This window comes from Oncorhynchus masou, chromosome 32, assembly GCF_036934945.1.
Source record: "Oncorhynchus masou masou isolate Uvic2021 chromosome 32, UVic_Omas_1.1, whole genome shotgun sequence".
NCBI lineage: Eukaryota > Metazoa > Chordata > Actinopteri > Salmoniformes > Salmonidae > Oncorhynchus > Oncorhynchus masou.
The window spans coordinates 85556242-85569775 of record NC_088243.1 but is presented as its reverse complement, the minus strand read 5'-3'; the positions used below and the strand labels follow the sequence as shown (position 1 = coordinate 85569775).

At 45.7% G+C, this 13534-nt stretch overlaps 1 protein-coding gene across 1 annotated transcript in view; it reads right to left on the bottom strand.

Moving 5' to 3' along the window:
* LOC135526742 (protocadherin Fat 2-like) overlaps positions 1 to 13534 on the bottom strand; it is a 78598-nt gene that overhangs the window by 57883 nt on the left and 7181 nt on the right. Inside the window, exons 2-5 of the mRNA XM_064955362.1 lie at positions 10430 to 13534; positions 9441 to 9752; positions 1240 to 1298; positions 811 to 921 (exon numbers count right to left, since the gene is read on the bottom strand). The exon at positions 10430 to 13534 is cut by the window's right edge and continues 189 nt beyond it. Of these exons, the coding sequence (XP_064811434.1) occupies positions 811 to 921; positions 1240 to 1298; positions 9441 to 9752; positions 10430 to 13534 (3587 nt within the window). The remainder of the gene's footprint in view (positions 1 to 810; positions 922 to 1239; positions 1299 to 9440; positions 9753 to 10429) is intronic.

Here is a 13534-nt window from a genome sequence, read left to right as displayed (position 1 = left end):
CAAGGAGAGTGATGGAGTGCTGCATCAGATTAACCATAATTATATAGTTTTAAATGTTATGATTATTTATTTGTGTTGTTCCAAACGTCTGAATAAAAATTACCGTTAGTGCAGAATGGTGCTTTTTTTGTGGGGGCGGGGGGGGGGCTGAAGGGGGGGGGTTCACCCAAGAAGCCATACAAGCTTGAACCGCCACGGCTTTCACTAATTGGTATTTTGACTAATTAGATCAGAAAAAAATATCTGATGTTATCGCAGTGCTAGCTGTGCCACCAGAGACTCTGGGTTCGAGCCCAGGGTCTGTCGCAGCCGGCCGCGACTGGGATGTTCATGGGGCGACGCATAATTGGCCTAGCGCCGTCCGGGTTAGGGAGGGTTTAACCGGTAGGGATATCCTTGTCTCATCGCGCACTGGCGGGTCAGGCACAGTGCCCGCTTACCAGGTCGCTAGGTGCACGGTGTTTCCTCCAACACTTTGGTGTGAATGGCTTCCGGGTTGGATGTGCGCTGTGTTAAGAAGCAGTGCGGTTTGGTTGGGTTGTGTTTCGGAGGACGCATGGCTCTCGACCTTCGTCTCTCCCGAGCCGTACGGGAGTTATAGCGATGAGACAAGACAGTAACTACTAACAATTGGATACCACGAAATTAGGGGGGAAAAAAATAAGAAAAAGTTCTGATGTTATTGGACAAAAGACAAATTAGTGGAAAAAAGATCAGATTTGGGCTGCCTGTGTAAACACAGCCTATGCAGGAAATATGGTGCCCTTTGGGACGCTGACCCGAAACCCCAAAGAGCCAATAGAAGCAGACCTGGAAGAGCTTGTGGTTGAACTGGGGTCTGTTGTCGTTCTCATCCAGCACCTGGATGATCACTGTAGAGGTGGAGCGGAGAGGAGGGGCTCCGTTGTCTGACACTATCACCTGAGAGGAGGAAGAGGGGGAAGACGGGTTAGTCTAACAGTAGGATATGGAGGATTGATTGAGACTTAAATGAAATTTAATAAAGTTGTATGTATCATAAATCACATATATTTGGTGAGATTTGTAAGTCGCTCTGGATAAGAGCGTCTGCTAAATGACTTAAATGTAAATGTAAATGTGAGAAATGTTATTTATCAAGACCACACACGTTACGGATAATTTATAGTGTAGTTTAAGCTCTCATTTCAGGCCTTTTTAACAATCTCGTAAAAAAATGCACATGTTGTTTAATGAGAAGCAGGTGTCTCAGTCTCCTACCTCGATACTGTGCTCAGACTGCTGTTCCCGGTCCAGAGAGGTCAGAGTGTTGATGACGCCTAAGAAAACAGAGAGAGGGAAACACAGAGAGTGAAGGAAACAGAGAGAGAAGGAAACAGAGAGAGAAGGAAACAAAGAGAGAAGGAATATGGGAGAGAGAAGGAAACAGAGAGAGAAACAGAGAGAGAGAAGAAATCAGAGAGCGAAGATATCAGAGAGAGAAGGAAACAGAGAGAGAAACAGAGAGACAGAAGGAAACAGAGAGAGAGAAGAAATCAGATAGAGAAGGAAACAGAGAGAGAAACAGAGAGAGAGAAGGAAACAGAGAGAGAGAAGAAATCAGAGAGAGAATGAAACAGAGAGAGAAACAGAGAGAGAGGAAACAGAGAGAGCGAAGAAATCAGAGAGAGAAGGAAACAGAGAGAGAAACAGAGAGAGAGAAGAAATCAGAGAGAGAATGAAACAGAGAGAGAAACAGAGAGAGAGAAGGAAACAGATAGAGAAGGAAACAGAGAGAGAAGGAAACAGAGAGAGAAACAGAGAGAGAAGGAAATAGAGAGAGAGAAGAAATCAGAGAGAAGGAAACAGAGAGAAACAAAGAGAGAGAAGGAAACAGAGAGAGAAACAGAGAGAGAGAAGGAAACAGATAGAGAAGGAAACAGAGTCATAAGGTAACAGAGTGAGAAGAAAACAGAGAGAGAAGGAAACAGAGTGATAAGGTAACAGAGTGAGAAGAAAACAGAGATAGAAGGAAACAGATAGAGAAGGAAACAGATAGAAGGAAACCGAGTGATAAGGTAACAGAGTGAGAAGGAGAAGGTAACAGAATGAGAAGAAAACAGAGAGAGAGAAGGAAACAGAGAGAGAGAAGGAAACAGAGAAAGAGAGGAAACACAGAGAGAGAAGGAAACACAGAGAGAGAAGGAAACAGAGTGTGTTTTTTTTTGCGTTTCTCAAAAGGCACCAAATTAGTGGAATGACCCAGCACACCTGTCACTGTCTGAGCCCCATGCAGCTGGTTCACTCCTGTCTTCCCACAACACCGTCTGTTTGTTAACACTGTTTATTTGGCTTTATGATCTAAACAAAGAAACCTCTGAGAACTTTCTAGATCCTGTTATTGTTTATAAAATACTCAACGTTTTAGGACTGTGGATACTTTAATAGTATAACGTGTGTTGCAGCAGTTGGCCAATACAAAAGAGTGGCGACAAGCTGGCACAGCCAGAAAGTCATAAAATCAGATTTTAACCCTAATGCCTAACCATAACCTTAACCACAACGCTAACCCCAATGTCTAATGATGACCTTAAATTAAGACCAAAAAGTAAATGTTTGTTTTCATGAATGTTGACTTTACGGCTGGCCTGCCTAAGGGAAAATCGCTCAGTTCTGCCTCCAGGACAAGTCTTATGACAATAAACGAGGTATCCCCCTTCCCCATTCCCCTTTCCCCTTTCCCATTTCCCCTTTCCCCTTTCCCCTTTCCCCTTTCCCCTTTCCCATTTCCCCTTTCCCCTTTCCCCTTTCCCATTTCCCCTTTCCCCTTTCCCCTTTCCCATTTCCCCTTTCCCCTTTCCCCTTTCCCATTTCCCCTTTCCCCTTTCCCCTTTCCCCTTTCCCCTTTCCCATTTCCCCTTTCCCCTTTCCCCTTTCCCCTTTCCCCTTTCCCATTTCCCCTTTCCCCTTTCCCCTTTCCCATTTCCCCTTTCCCCTTTCCCCTTTCCCATTTCCCCTTTCCCCTTTCCCCTTTCCCCTTTCCCATTTCCCCTTTCCCCTTTCCCCTTTCCCATTTCCTCTTTCCCCTTTCCCCTTTCCCATTTCCCCTTTCCCATTTCCCCTTTCCCATTTCCCCTTTCCCCTTTCCCCTTTCCCCTTTCCCATTTCCTCTTTCCCCTTTCCCCTTTCCCATTTCCCCTTTCCCATTTCCCCTTTCCCATTTCCCCTTTCCCCTTTCGCCTTTCCCATTTCCCATTTCCCCTTTCCCCTTTCCCATTTCCTCTTTCCCCTTTCCCATTTCCCATTTCCCATTTCCCCTTTCCCATTTCCCCTTTCCCCTTTCCCCTTTCCCCTTTCCCCTTTCCCATTTCCTCTTTCCCCTTTCCCCTTTCCCATTTCCCCTTTCCCCTTTCCCCTTTCCCATTTCCCCTTTCCCCTTTCGCCTTTCCCATTTCCCCTTTCCCCTTTCGCATTTCCCCTTTCGCATTTCCCCTTTCCCATTTCCCCTTTCCCATTTCCCCTTTCCCCATTTCCCCTTTCCCCTTTCGCCTTTCCCATTTCCCCTTTCCCCTTTCCCCTTTCCCATTTCCCCTTTCGCCTTTCCCATTTCCCCTTTCCCCTTTCGCATTTCCCCTTTCGCATTTCCCCTTTCCCATTTCCCCTTTCCCATTTCCCCTTTCCCCATTTCCCCTTTCCCTTTCCCCTTTCCCCTTTCCCCTTTCCCCTTTCCCATTTCCCCTTTCCCCTTTCGCCTTTCCCATTTCCCCTTTCCCCTTTCGCATTTCCCCTTTCGCATTTCCCCTTTCCCATTTCCCCTTTCCCATTTCCCCTTTCCCCATTTCCCCTTTCCCCTTTCCCATTTCCCCTTTCGCATTTCCCCTTTCCACTTTCCCATTTCCCCTTTCCCCTTTCGCCTTTCCCATTTCCCCTTTCCCCTTTCCCCTTTCCCATTTCCCCTTTCCTATTTCCCCTTTCCCCTTTCCCATTTCCCCTTTCCCCTTTCCCCTTTCCCAATCTATCCACTGATACACTATCCACTACTGTATTGTCATTTGGTAAAGATTTCCCATTCTGCTTCTGTTCCTTCAACAGGTATGGTGCTTGCCTACGGAGCTGTGAGGGGAACGGCACCGCAGTACCTCCAGGCTCTGATCAGGCCCTACACCCAAACAAGGGCACTGCGTTCATCCACCTCTGGCCTGCTCGCCTCCCTACCACTGAGGAAGTACAGTTCCCGCTCAGCCCAGTCAAAACTGTTTGCTGCTCTGGCCCCCCAATGGTGGAACAAACTCCCTCACGACGCCAGGACAGCAGAGTCAATCACCACCTTCCGGAGACACCTGAAACCCCACCTCTTCAAGGAATACCTAGGATAGGATAAGTAATCCTTCTCACCCCCCCCTTAAATGATTTAGATGCACTATTGTAAGTGGCTGTTCCACTGGATGTCAGAAGGTGAATTCACCAATTTGTAAGTCGCTCTGGATAAGAGCGTCTGCTAAATGACTTAAATGTAAATGTAAATGTAAACAGGTCAATTATCCTGCCATGTTGCTTCTGTTCGTTTAACAGGCCAATTCTCCTGACAAATTAAAGGGTCTATGAGATCAGAAAACCTGACAAAACAGGTTACATGACTGGTTTGGCACTTTTCAACCGTGTTGAAATCTGGGTGAGGTTGTCTGTTTCACCGCCTGAGTTGATGTCAGAGTAGTGGCCTACAGACTAAACATGCCTGAGTTGATGTCAGAGTAGTGGCCTACAGACTAAACATGCCTGAGTTGATGTCAGAGTAGTGGCCTACAGACTAAACATGCCTGAGTTGATGTCAGAGTAGTGGCCTGCAGACTAAACATGCCTGAGTTGATGTCAGAGTAGTGGCCTACAGACTAAACATGCCTGAGTTGATGTCAGAGTAGTGGCCTACAGACTAAACATGCCTGAGTTGATGTCAGAGTAGTGGCCTGCAGACTAAACATGCCTGAGTTGATGTCAGAGTAGTGGCCTACAGACTAAACATGCCTGAGTTGATGTCAGAGTAGTGGCCTACAGACTAAACATGCCTGAGTTGATATCAGAGTAGTGGCCTGCAGACTAAACATGCCTGAGTTGATATCAGAGTATTGGCCGACAGACTAAACATGCCTGAGTTGATATCAGAGTCGTGGCCTGCAGACTAAACATGCCTGAGTTGATATCAGAGTCGTGGCCTACAGACTAAACATGCCTGAGTTGATATCAGAGTCGTGGCCTACAGACTAAACATGCCTGAGTTGATATCAGAGTCGTGGCCTGTAGACTAAACATGCCTGAGTTGATATCAGAGTGGTGGCCTGTAGACTAAACATGCCTGAGTTGATATCAGAGTCGTGGCCTGTAGACTAAACATGCCTGAGTTGATATCAGAGTAGTGGCCTACAGACTAAACATGCCTGAGTTGATGTCAGAGTAGTGGCCTACAGACTAAACATGCCTGAGTTGATATCAGAGTCGTGGCCTGCAGACTATACATGCCTGAGTTGATATCAGAGTAGTGGCCTACAGACTAAACCTGCCTGAGTTGATGTCAGAGTAGTGGCCTACAGACTAAACATGCCTGAGTTGATATCAGAGTCGTGGCCTGCAGACTAAACATGCCTGAGTTGATATCAGAGTAGTGGCCTGTAGACTAAACATGCCTGAGGTGATATCAGAGTAGTGGCCTACAGACTAAACATGCCTGAGTTGATATCAGAGTAGTGGCCTGCCGACTAAACATGCCTGAGTTGATGTCAGAGTAGTGGCCGACAGACTAAACATGCCTGAGTTGATATCAGAGTCGTGGCCTACAGACTAAACATGCCTGAGTTGATATCAGAGTAGTGGCCTGCAGGCTAAACATGCCTGAGAAACATTAGTTTAGTTCACCACTCGACTGCCCCAAGTGACACCACAGGGACTGATTACCATGCAAGGGTGTGTGTGTGTGTGTGTGTGTGTGTGTGTGTGTGTGTGTGTGTGTGTGTGTGTGTGTGTGTGTGTGTGTGCGTGTGTGTGTGTGGTGGGGGAGGTGTTGAAGTGAGATGGTCATTTAAGAGGCATTTAGCTTCATCGGCACTCAAAAACAAATCCTGCTGGGTCTTCAGCAGAGACATTATTTAGACAGGTGAGACACGTTAGGAAGCTGCTGCTTTTATCATTTAGCACAGACTTGTTGGTTTACTTCCTGTGTCTGTGTTTTTGTAATGAAGTTGTCCTTCTCTGCTAGGCCTCCTTGTAAAAGAGGTCTCTTGACCTCCATATGTTTTCTTCTGGGGTGGCAGGTAGCCTTAAGGTTAGAGTGTTATAGTGTCCCAGTTTGTGTCCCAGTGCAGACAAGGTGAAAAGTTTTCTCTGTGCCCTGGAGCAAGGCACTTAACCCAATTGCTCTTGGGGTACTTGACAATGTGACCCCACTCCCTGGGGGAGTTGGGATATGCAGAAAACAACAATTACAGGACAAATATAATCACCCGCAAATTATTAGTATTTTCTAGTTTAGGTTTTTCTGTTTCTTCCAGCTGGTAATACAGCGACACTGCTTCTATTGAAATGTATTACTGGTTCTTATCTGACTTCCTTGCTGGGACATCTCTACAGATACCGTACCTTGTGTACTTAGCTGCTTCACTCCTGAATTAAGATCTTAGTCAGACTTCTCTGAGTCATGTGTTGATCCTGTTCAGACATGAGGAGCACAGCTCATATCCTCTCATGGCAGAAATGAATCTACCATGCTGTTCGTGTGATAGAAGCTGAGGTTTCACTTCATTGATAGTTTTTTATTCACCTACAGTGTATTCAGACCCCTTGACTTTTTCCACATTGTGCTACGTTATAGCCTTATTCTAAAATGGATGACATTTTTTGACATAAATCCTCATCAATCTACACACAATACCCCATAATGATAAAGCGAAAAACTGGTTTTTATATTTTTTTTGCAAATTTATTCAAATGTATTTAATTTACATAACTACTCAGACCCTTTTGCTATGAGACTCGAAATTGAGCTCAGGAGCATCCAGTTTCCATTGATCGTCCTTGAGATGCTCTACAACTTGGCTGGAGTCCACTTGTGGTAAATTCAATTGATTGGACAGGATTTGGCAAGGCACACACCTGTCTATATAAGGTCCCATAGTTGACAGTGCATGTCAGAGCGAAAACCAAGCCATTAGGTCGAAGGAATTGTCCGTAGAGCTCAGAGACAGGATTGTGTCTTGGGACAGATCTAGGGAAGGGTAACAAAACATTTCTGCAGCATTGAAGGTCCCGAAAAACACAGTGGCCTCTATCATTCTTAAATGGAAGAAGTTTGGAACCACCAAGACTCTTCCTAGAGCTGGCCGCCTGGCCAAACTGAGCAATTGGGGGAGAAGGGCCTTGGTCATGGAGGTAACCAAGGACCTGATGGTCACTCTGACAGAGCTCCAGAGTTCCTCTGTGGAGATGGGAGAACCTTCCAGAAGGACAACCATCTCTGCAGCACTCTACCAATCAGGCCTTTATGGTAGAGTGGCCAGACGGAAGCCACTCCTCAGTAAAAGGCACATGACAGCCCGCTTGGAATTTGCTAAAAGGCACCTAAAGGACTCAGACCATGAGAAACAAGATTCTCTGGTCTAATGTAACCAATATTGAACTCTTTGGACTGAATGCCAAGCGTCATATCTGGAGGAAACCTGTCACCATCCCTACGGTGAAGCATGGTGGTGGCAGCATCATGCTGTGGGAATGTTTTTCAGCGACAGGGACCGAGAGACTAGCCAGGATCGAGGCAAAGATGAACAGAGCAAAAATAAAAAATGAACAGTTTTTTGCTTTGTCATTATGGGGTATTGTGTGTAGATTGAAGAGGGGGGGAAATGTAATCAAGTTTAGAATAAGGCTGTAACGTAACCAAATGTGGAAAAAGTCAAAGGGTCTGAATACCTTCAGAATGTAGAAGGACAAGGTCCTTGTCATTGTAATGAGTTAAAGGCCCAGTGCAGTCAAAACCATGATTTTCCTGTGTTTTATATACACAATCTTCCTGATATTGAATTGCAGCCCTTTTTGCCCTTCGTCAGGGCATGTTCGTCAGGGCATGGAGTCTACAAGGTGTCGAAAGCGTTCCACGGGAATGCTGGCCCATGTTGACTCCAATGCTTCCCACTGTTGTGTCAAGTTGGCTGGATGTCCTTTGGGTGGTGGACCATTCTTGATACACATGAGAAACTATTGAGCATGAAAAACCCAGCAGCGTTGTAGTTCTTGACACACTCAAACCGGTGTGCCTGGCACCTACTGCCATACCCCGTTCAAAGGCAATTCAATATTTTAACAAGTGACATCAATAAGGGATCATAGCTTTCACCTGGATTCACCTGGTCGGTCTATGTCATGGAAAGAGCAGGTGTTCCTAATGTTTTGTACACTCAGTGTATATTTCCACACTATGTGGTTTGGATAATACTGTGAAATTGTGAAAATGATGATACCCTTTTAGTGTTAGAGCTGCTTGAAAAGACCACCTGAAATGTCTGCCTGTTTTAGTGGGAGGAGTTTTGGCATGCTTGGTGACATCACCAAGAAATAAATTAGTTAATAGACTAACAAGAAAGAGAGCTGCAAACCTCTCTGCCAATAGCAGCTAGTTTTACCCTCCCCACTCAGACCACTCCCAGGTAGTCTTAGCGAAACTAACCTGTCTCTTGATTACACTGGGTGTTTCTATAAAACATCTAATCTATTGTACGTCTTCCAAGGAATTAATGGAGTGTCTTTTCAGCTTTAATCCTTTGGTGTTAGCCTGGGGGTAAGGAGACACAGACACACACACACACAGCCCAGCAGAGATGACAAGTCGAGGACAGACAGACTTGTAGGGGCTTGCGACGTAGAGCTAATCTGGTTGCAATTTGCCCTGTTTTCAAAGGCCCATGCTCTGTTGCTGTGTGACAGGCACTCAGCTGCAAGATGAAACTGTCAGAGATTTGGGGTTTAACTTTCTGGTTGGACAGTTGATATTTTACACTCACTGCCCTCCCAGCCCAGACTTGACTGGATCATTTGTAAAAAAATATATATATATATATATTTTTTTACATTTAAAGGTAGAAAATAAGTGTCGTTTAACCTTGATCCGGCTTCACGTGATGTGGCACACCCTGGGTGATGCATGTGCACCTTACCATTGACACATGCTATAATCTACCATTTTCTATTCAACTTGAGAAACCACAAGCTGCCATGTTTTACAGCTAGTTAAATGGTATATTGAGATGTATATTTGAAACAGATGAACAAAAGAAAAATGGCAAAAATTTGATGTACATTGCACAAGACTGAATGGATGTTGTCAAAATTTGATATGGACACAATACAGCAACCTGTATTTCCTCAAAGGTGTTAGACTACAGAAATAAAATCACTTTAAAATCACGATCGATCCGTGTTTCCTTGTGAAATGTGTCAGTTACCTGTCTTGGTGTTGATGGAGAAATACATCCGTGGTGACTTCAACAGCTGGAAGGTGAGTTTCCCCTCAGAGGAGCTGTCCACGTCAGTAGCAGTGACCTGAACCACTGACTTGTCTTTAGGCATGTTTTCCAGGACTGAGCCGAAGTAGACCGGCTGGGACATCTGGGGAGGGTTATCATTGATGTCCAGGACTTCCACAAATATGTCTGTCCAGGTCACTAGAGGGATGGTGCCAAGGTCTTTGGCATAGACCGACAGCCAGTAGTGTGAGACGGCCTCGCGGTCCAACGTCTCAGTCGTGCGGATTACACCTGCAAAACAGAAGGAGAAATCGTTTATAATGTCATCCATCTGTATTCGCAGCATTTTTTGACTGACAGGTGTGGTGATGAACAACATGGATAGTTAAATCATCTAGGTTTACCCCCCCCCCCCCCAAAAAAAAAAGTTATTTGGTTAAAACTGGAGAATACGTTGTCAAAATCTAAAAGATTATAAGTAGGAGTAAGATTCTGAAAGGGAGGCCATGTGTATCAGTGCAGGTATTCCGCACGACAATGACACAGCATTGTCTATTTCTATTTCTCTATCTAATTTCCCAACAGGAGGGAGCCATGCTAATGGAATGTGATACTTTGTGAGGTCACAGGCTATCGTCTGTAAAGTAGCCAGTATGTAGGGACATGTCCCAAGCAGCCTCAGGTTATTTGAACAATGCACATCCCATTTTCTTTTTTCTTCTTTTTCTGTCATACCACTTCTCATCTACTGTAACAGCAATGCATTCATACATACTAAAGAACATTATATCAAATAGATTTTTACTGTTATCACACACGAACACAAACACACACACAAACACACACACACACACAAACACACACACACACACACACACACACACACACACACACACACACACACACACACACACACACACACACACACACACACACACACACACACACACACACACACACACATTTACCTGTTTCCTCATCGATCATGAAAACTCCCAGGCCAGATCCATCGTGAATGTGATACCTGACGACTCCATCTTTCCCCAGGTCCCTGTCTGCTGCTGTCAGCGTGAACACTGAGGTTCCCACAGGAGCGTCCTCCATCACTGAGGCCTCATAGACAAACATGGAGAAGACTGGCTTATTCAGGTTCTCATTCACGTCCAGGACCTCCACCTCGATGAAACAGGAAGAGGGGAGTGACCGAGGAAGACCATGGTCAACTGCTTGAACCGTCAGGTTGTAAGACTGTCTCCTCTCAAAGTCCAGTTCCTTCTCAAGGGTTAGAGATCCCGTCGACGCGTCCAGAAAAAAGTCCCCGTTCTCACTGTTCTTCAGGTTGTAGCTGATCTGTCCAGCGCTGCCCAGGTCTAAGTCGTAGCTCTCGACCCACAGTAGCACCGTCCCCAAGGGAAAGTCCTCAGGGACTTTGATGTTGTAGATCTTGGGGACGAACTTGGGAGGGTTGTCGTTGATGTCCTCCAAAACGACCACCAGATCGGTCAAAGAGAAGAGCTGTGGGTCTTTTTTAGACTGATCTCTAGCCTCTACCTTCAGGTCATGTCTGGGAAAGGCTTCTCTGTCTAAATGACCCGACACCTTCACTTTTCCAGTGAGTTCATTTATCTTGAACAGATTGGTTAGCGTTAGCATCGAATATAGGATGTTTCCATTGCCCTCAGAGTCTAAATCTGTTGCGTGCACTTGGAATATCGTTGTGTCAACCTCCGTGTTCTCTGGGATGTGCACGACATATCTGGATTGGTTGAATACTGGTCGGTTGTCGTTAACATCCAATAGATTCACAGCAAGAAATTTCCATGCTGAGGTTTGTGGGCTTCCTAAATCATAGACAGTTACGTTCAAAATGTAGAACTCTTTGGTTTCTCGGTCTAAAGGACAAACAAGCTTAAGCTCCCCAGACCAAATACCAATGGAGAAACACCCGTCTTCATTTCCACTTGAGATGGCGTACACAAGCTTGCTGTTGAATCCGGTGTCATTATCTGAAGCCTTGAAGTGAAGGATAGTAGAATTTAAAGGGAAGTCCTCTCTGATGTCAATAGTACTCGGGATGCCAGAGTTGAACTGAGGAGAGTGGCGGTTGATGATATGAACGTCTGAGAAGGATTCCTCATCCTGGATAGTCAACACTGGCTTTATGGATTCTATCAGTTTGTCTGTGAGCCGTTTGAAAATCCCAGTCTCCTGACAACTGACTGTGGCTTCAATGCTCTGGTTGACGACAGTAACAGTAACAACAGAGGGATCAGAGGTATGTTTACCGTCGGTTGCTGTGATTCTGAGTCTGAACGAAGGTAATTCAGTCTCTATCGAAGCTTTGGGTATCTGTCTGATCAGTGTAATGACTCCTGATACAGCATCGATGTCAAACAGTTTTTGGTCATTCCCTGACTCGATCACATATCTGAGCTGTTGTAGTTCATCCAGGTCAACAGCAGACAGCTCTGCGATTGGCTCTCCCACCGCTAAATCTACAGGTATGGTGGCGTTGCATCCCACCTGCTCAAACAGAGGGGTGTTGTCATTGACGTTGCTCATGGTGATCGTCACAGCGCATTCAGAAACATGACTGTAGGGACTGCCGCTGTCCGAAGCCCACACACTGAGATGATACCACCTCTTCATCAACTCGTAGTCCAGATCCTCAGATGTAGAGATCACACCACTGATTGGGTCTATTGTGAATGGGGAAGGAGCTGAGTTGGCTATGGCATAGGTCACGAAGCCATTTCGTTCCCTGTCCTCGTCTAGTGCAGAGACTGTTAGAACGCTGCTGCCTATAGGTACGTTCTCTGGTAGTGTGGTTTGGTATGAGGGCTTGGTGAATGTGGGGGCGTTGTCATTTTCGTCAGTTATCTCAACGACTATATGGGTCTCGGCTTCGCCGTGATTCGCTATCACGTCGAATTCATAACGAGACTTTTTCTCAAAGTCAAAGGACTCTGAGGTAACAAGTATGCCTGTTTTAGGGTTAATCTTAAATTTGTGGCTATCAGAGTTACTTTTAATGTGGAATGTAACATTCAAATGTGCTGGACTCACACTAACTCTGATCACATGTGTTTTTGGTGGTGAAAACTCACTTAGTGTGAGAATGTAAATGTCTTCCAGAAAGCTAAACAGGCTTTGTTTATACGGAGGGATATGGATTTCTGAAACTGGAGAAACTAAAGGTGGACTGCTCTGGTCTTTAGCTTGAAGGGAGAGGTTAAATCCAGATGGACTCTGGGACCAGTTCATTCTCTTGGTGGAGACCACTTGGAATCCGTTGACTTGCAGGCTGGATGGAATAATCTCAAAATACCTCTGTGGATCCCCGCCAACAATACTAACGGACTCAACCTGCTTTACACCCGACTCTACAAGGACATCAATAGTTATCTTCTCCTCTTCTTCCTTCTGAGCCAGGACGACCGGTAGAGGTTTGATGATGGGGCCGGTCGAAGAGACCTTTTCTATGGTCACTGTAACCCTGGCAACGTTGCCAAACTTCTTAACCCCAGATATCTTCTTGGTCCTGTCCTCGGCTAATACAGTGAGATCATATGTTTCTGCTCGGCTGTGGTTCAGTCTCTTGACGAGGCTGATGGCGCCTGAGAAAGGATCAACGGCGAACGGATGGGCTCTACTCATAAAGGAGTAATAGAACTCAGCGTTGCAGCCAATATCCGCATCCGTCGCACTGACCCTGACCACGCTGGACTTCAACGGAGCGTCTTCCCTGATGACTACGTTGTACGAGGCTGGGTAGAAGAGCGGTTTCAGGTCATTGGTATCAAGCACCTGAACCAATACCTTGGTCCTGGCCTGGAAGTCGTACGTGATTTCAGTGGCTTCAATGGTGAGAGTATAACTGTCTCTTACTTCCCTGTTTAGTGATGCAGAATTACTGCTTCGCGTTTTGATTCGCAAAATGCAGAAATCCCCTACTCTGACCTCCTCCGCTTTGAATAGGCCGTCGTCGTCTCCAGAGAGGAGTTTGAACTTGATGTTCCACAAAGGATCGATCACTACGCCCATCTTGATGGGACTCTCTACAGCAGTCCTGG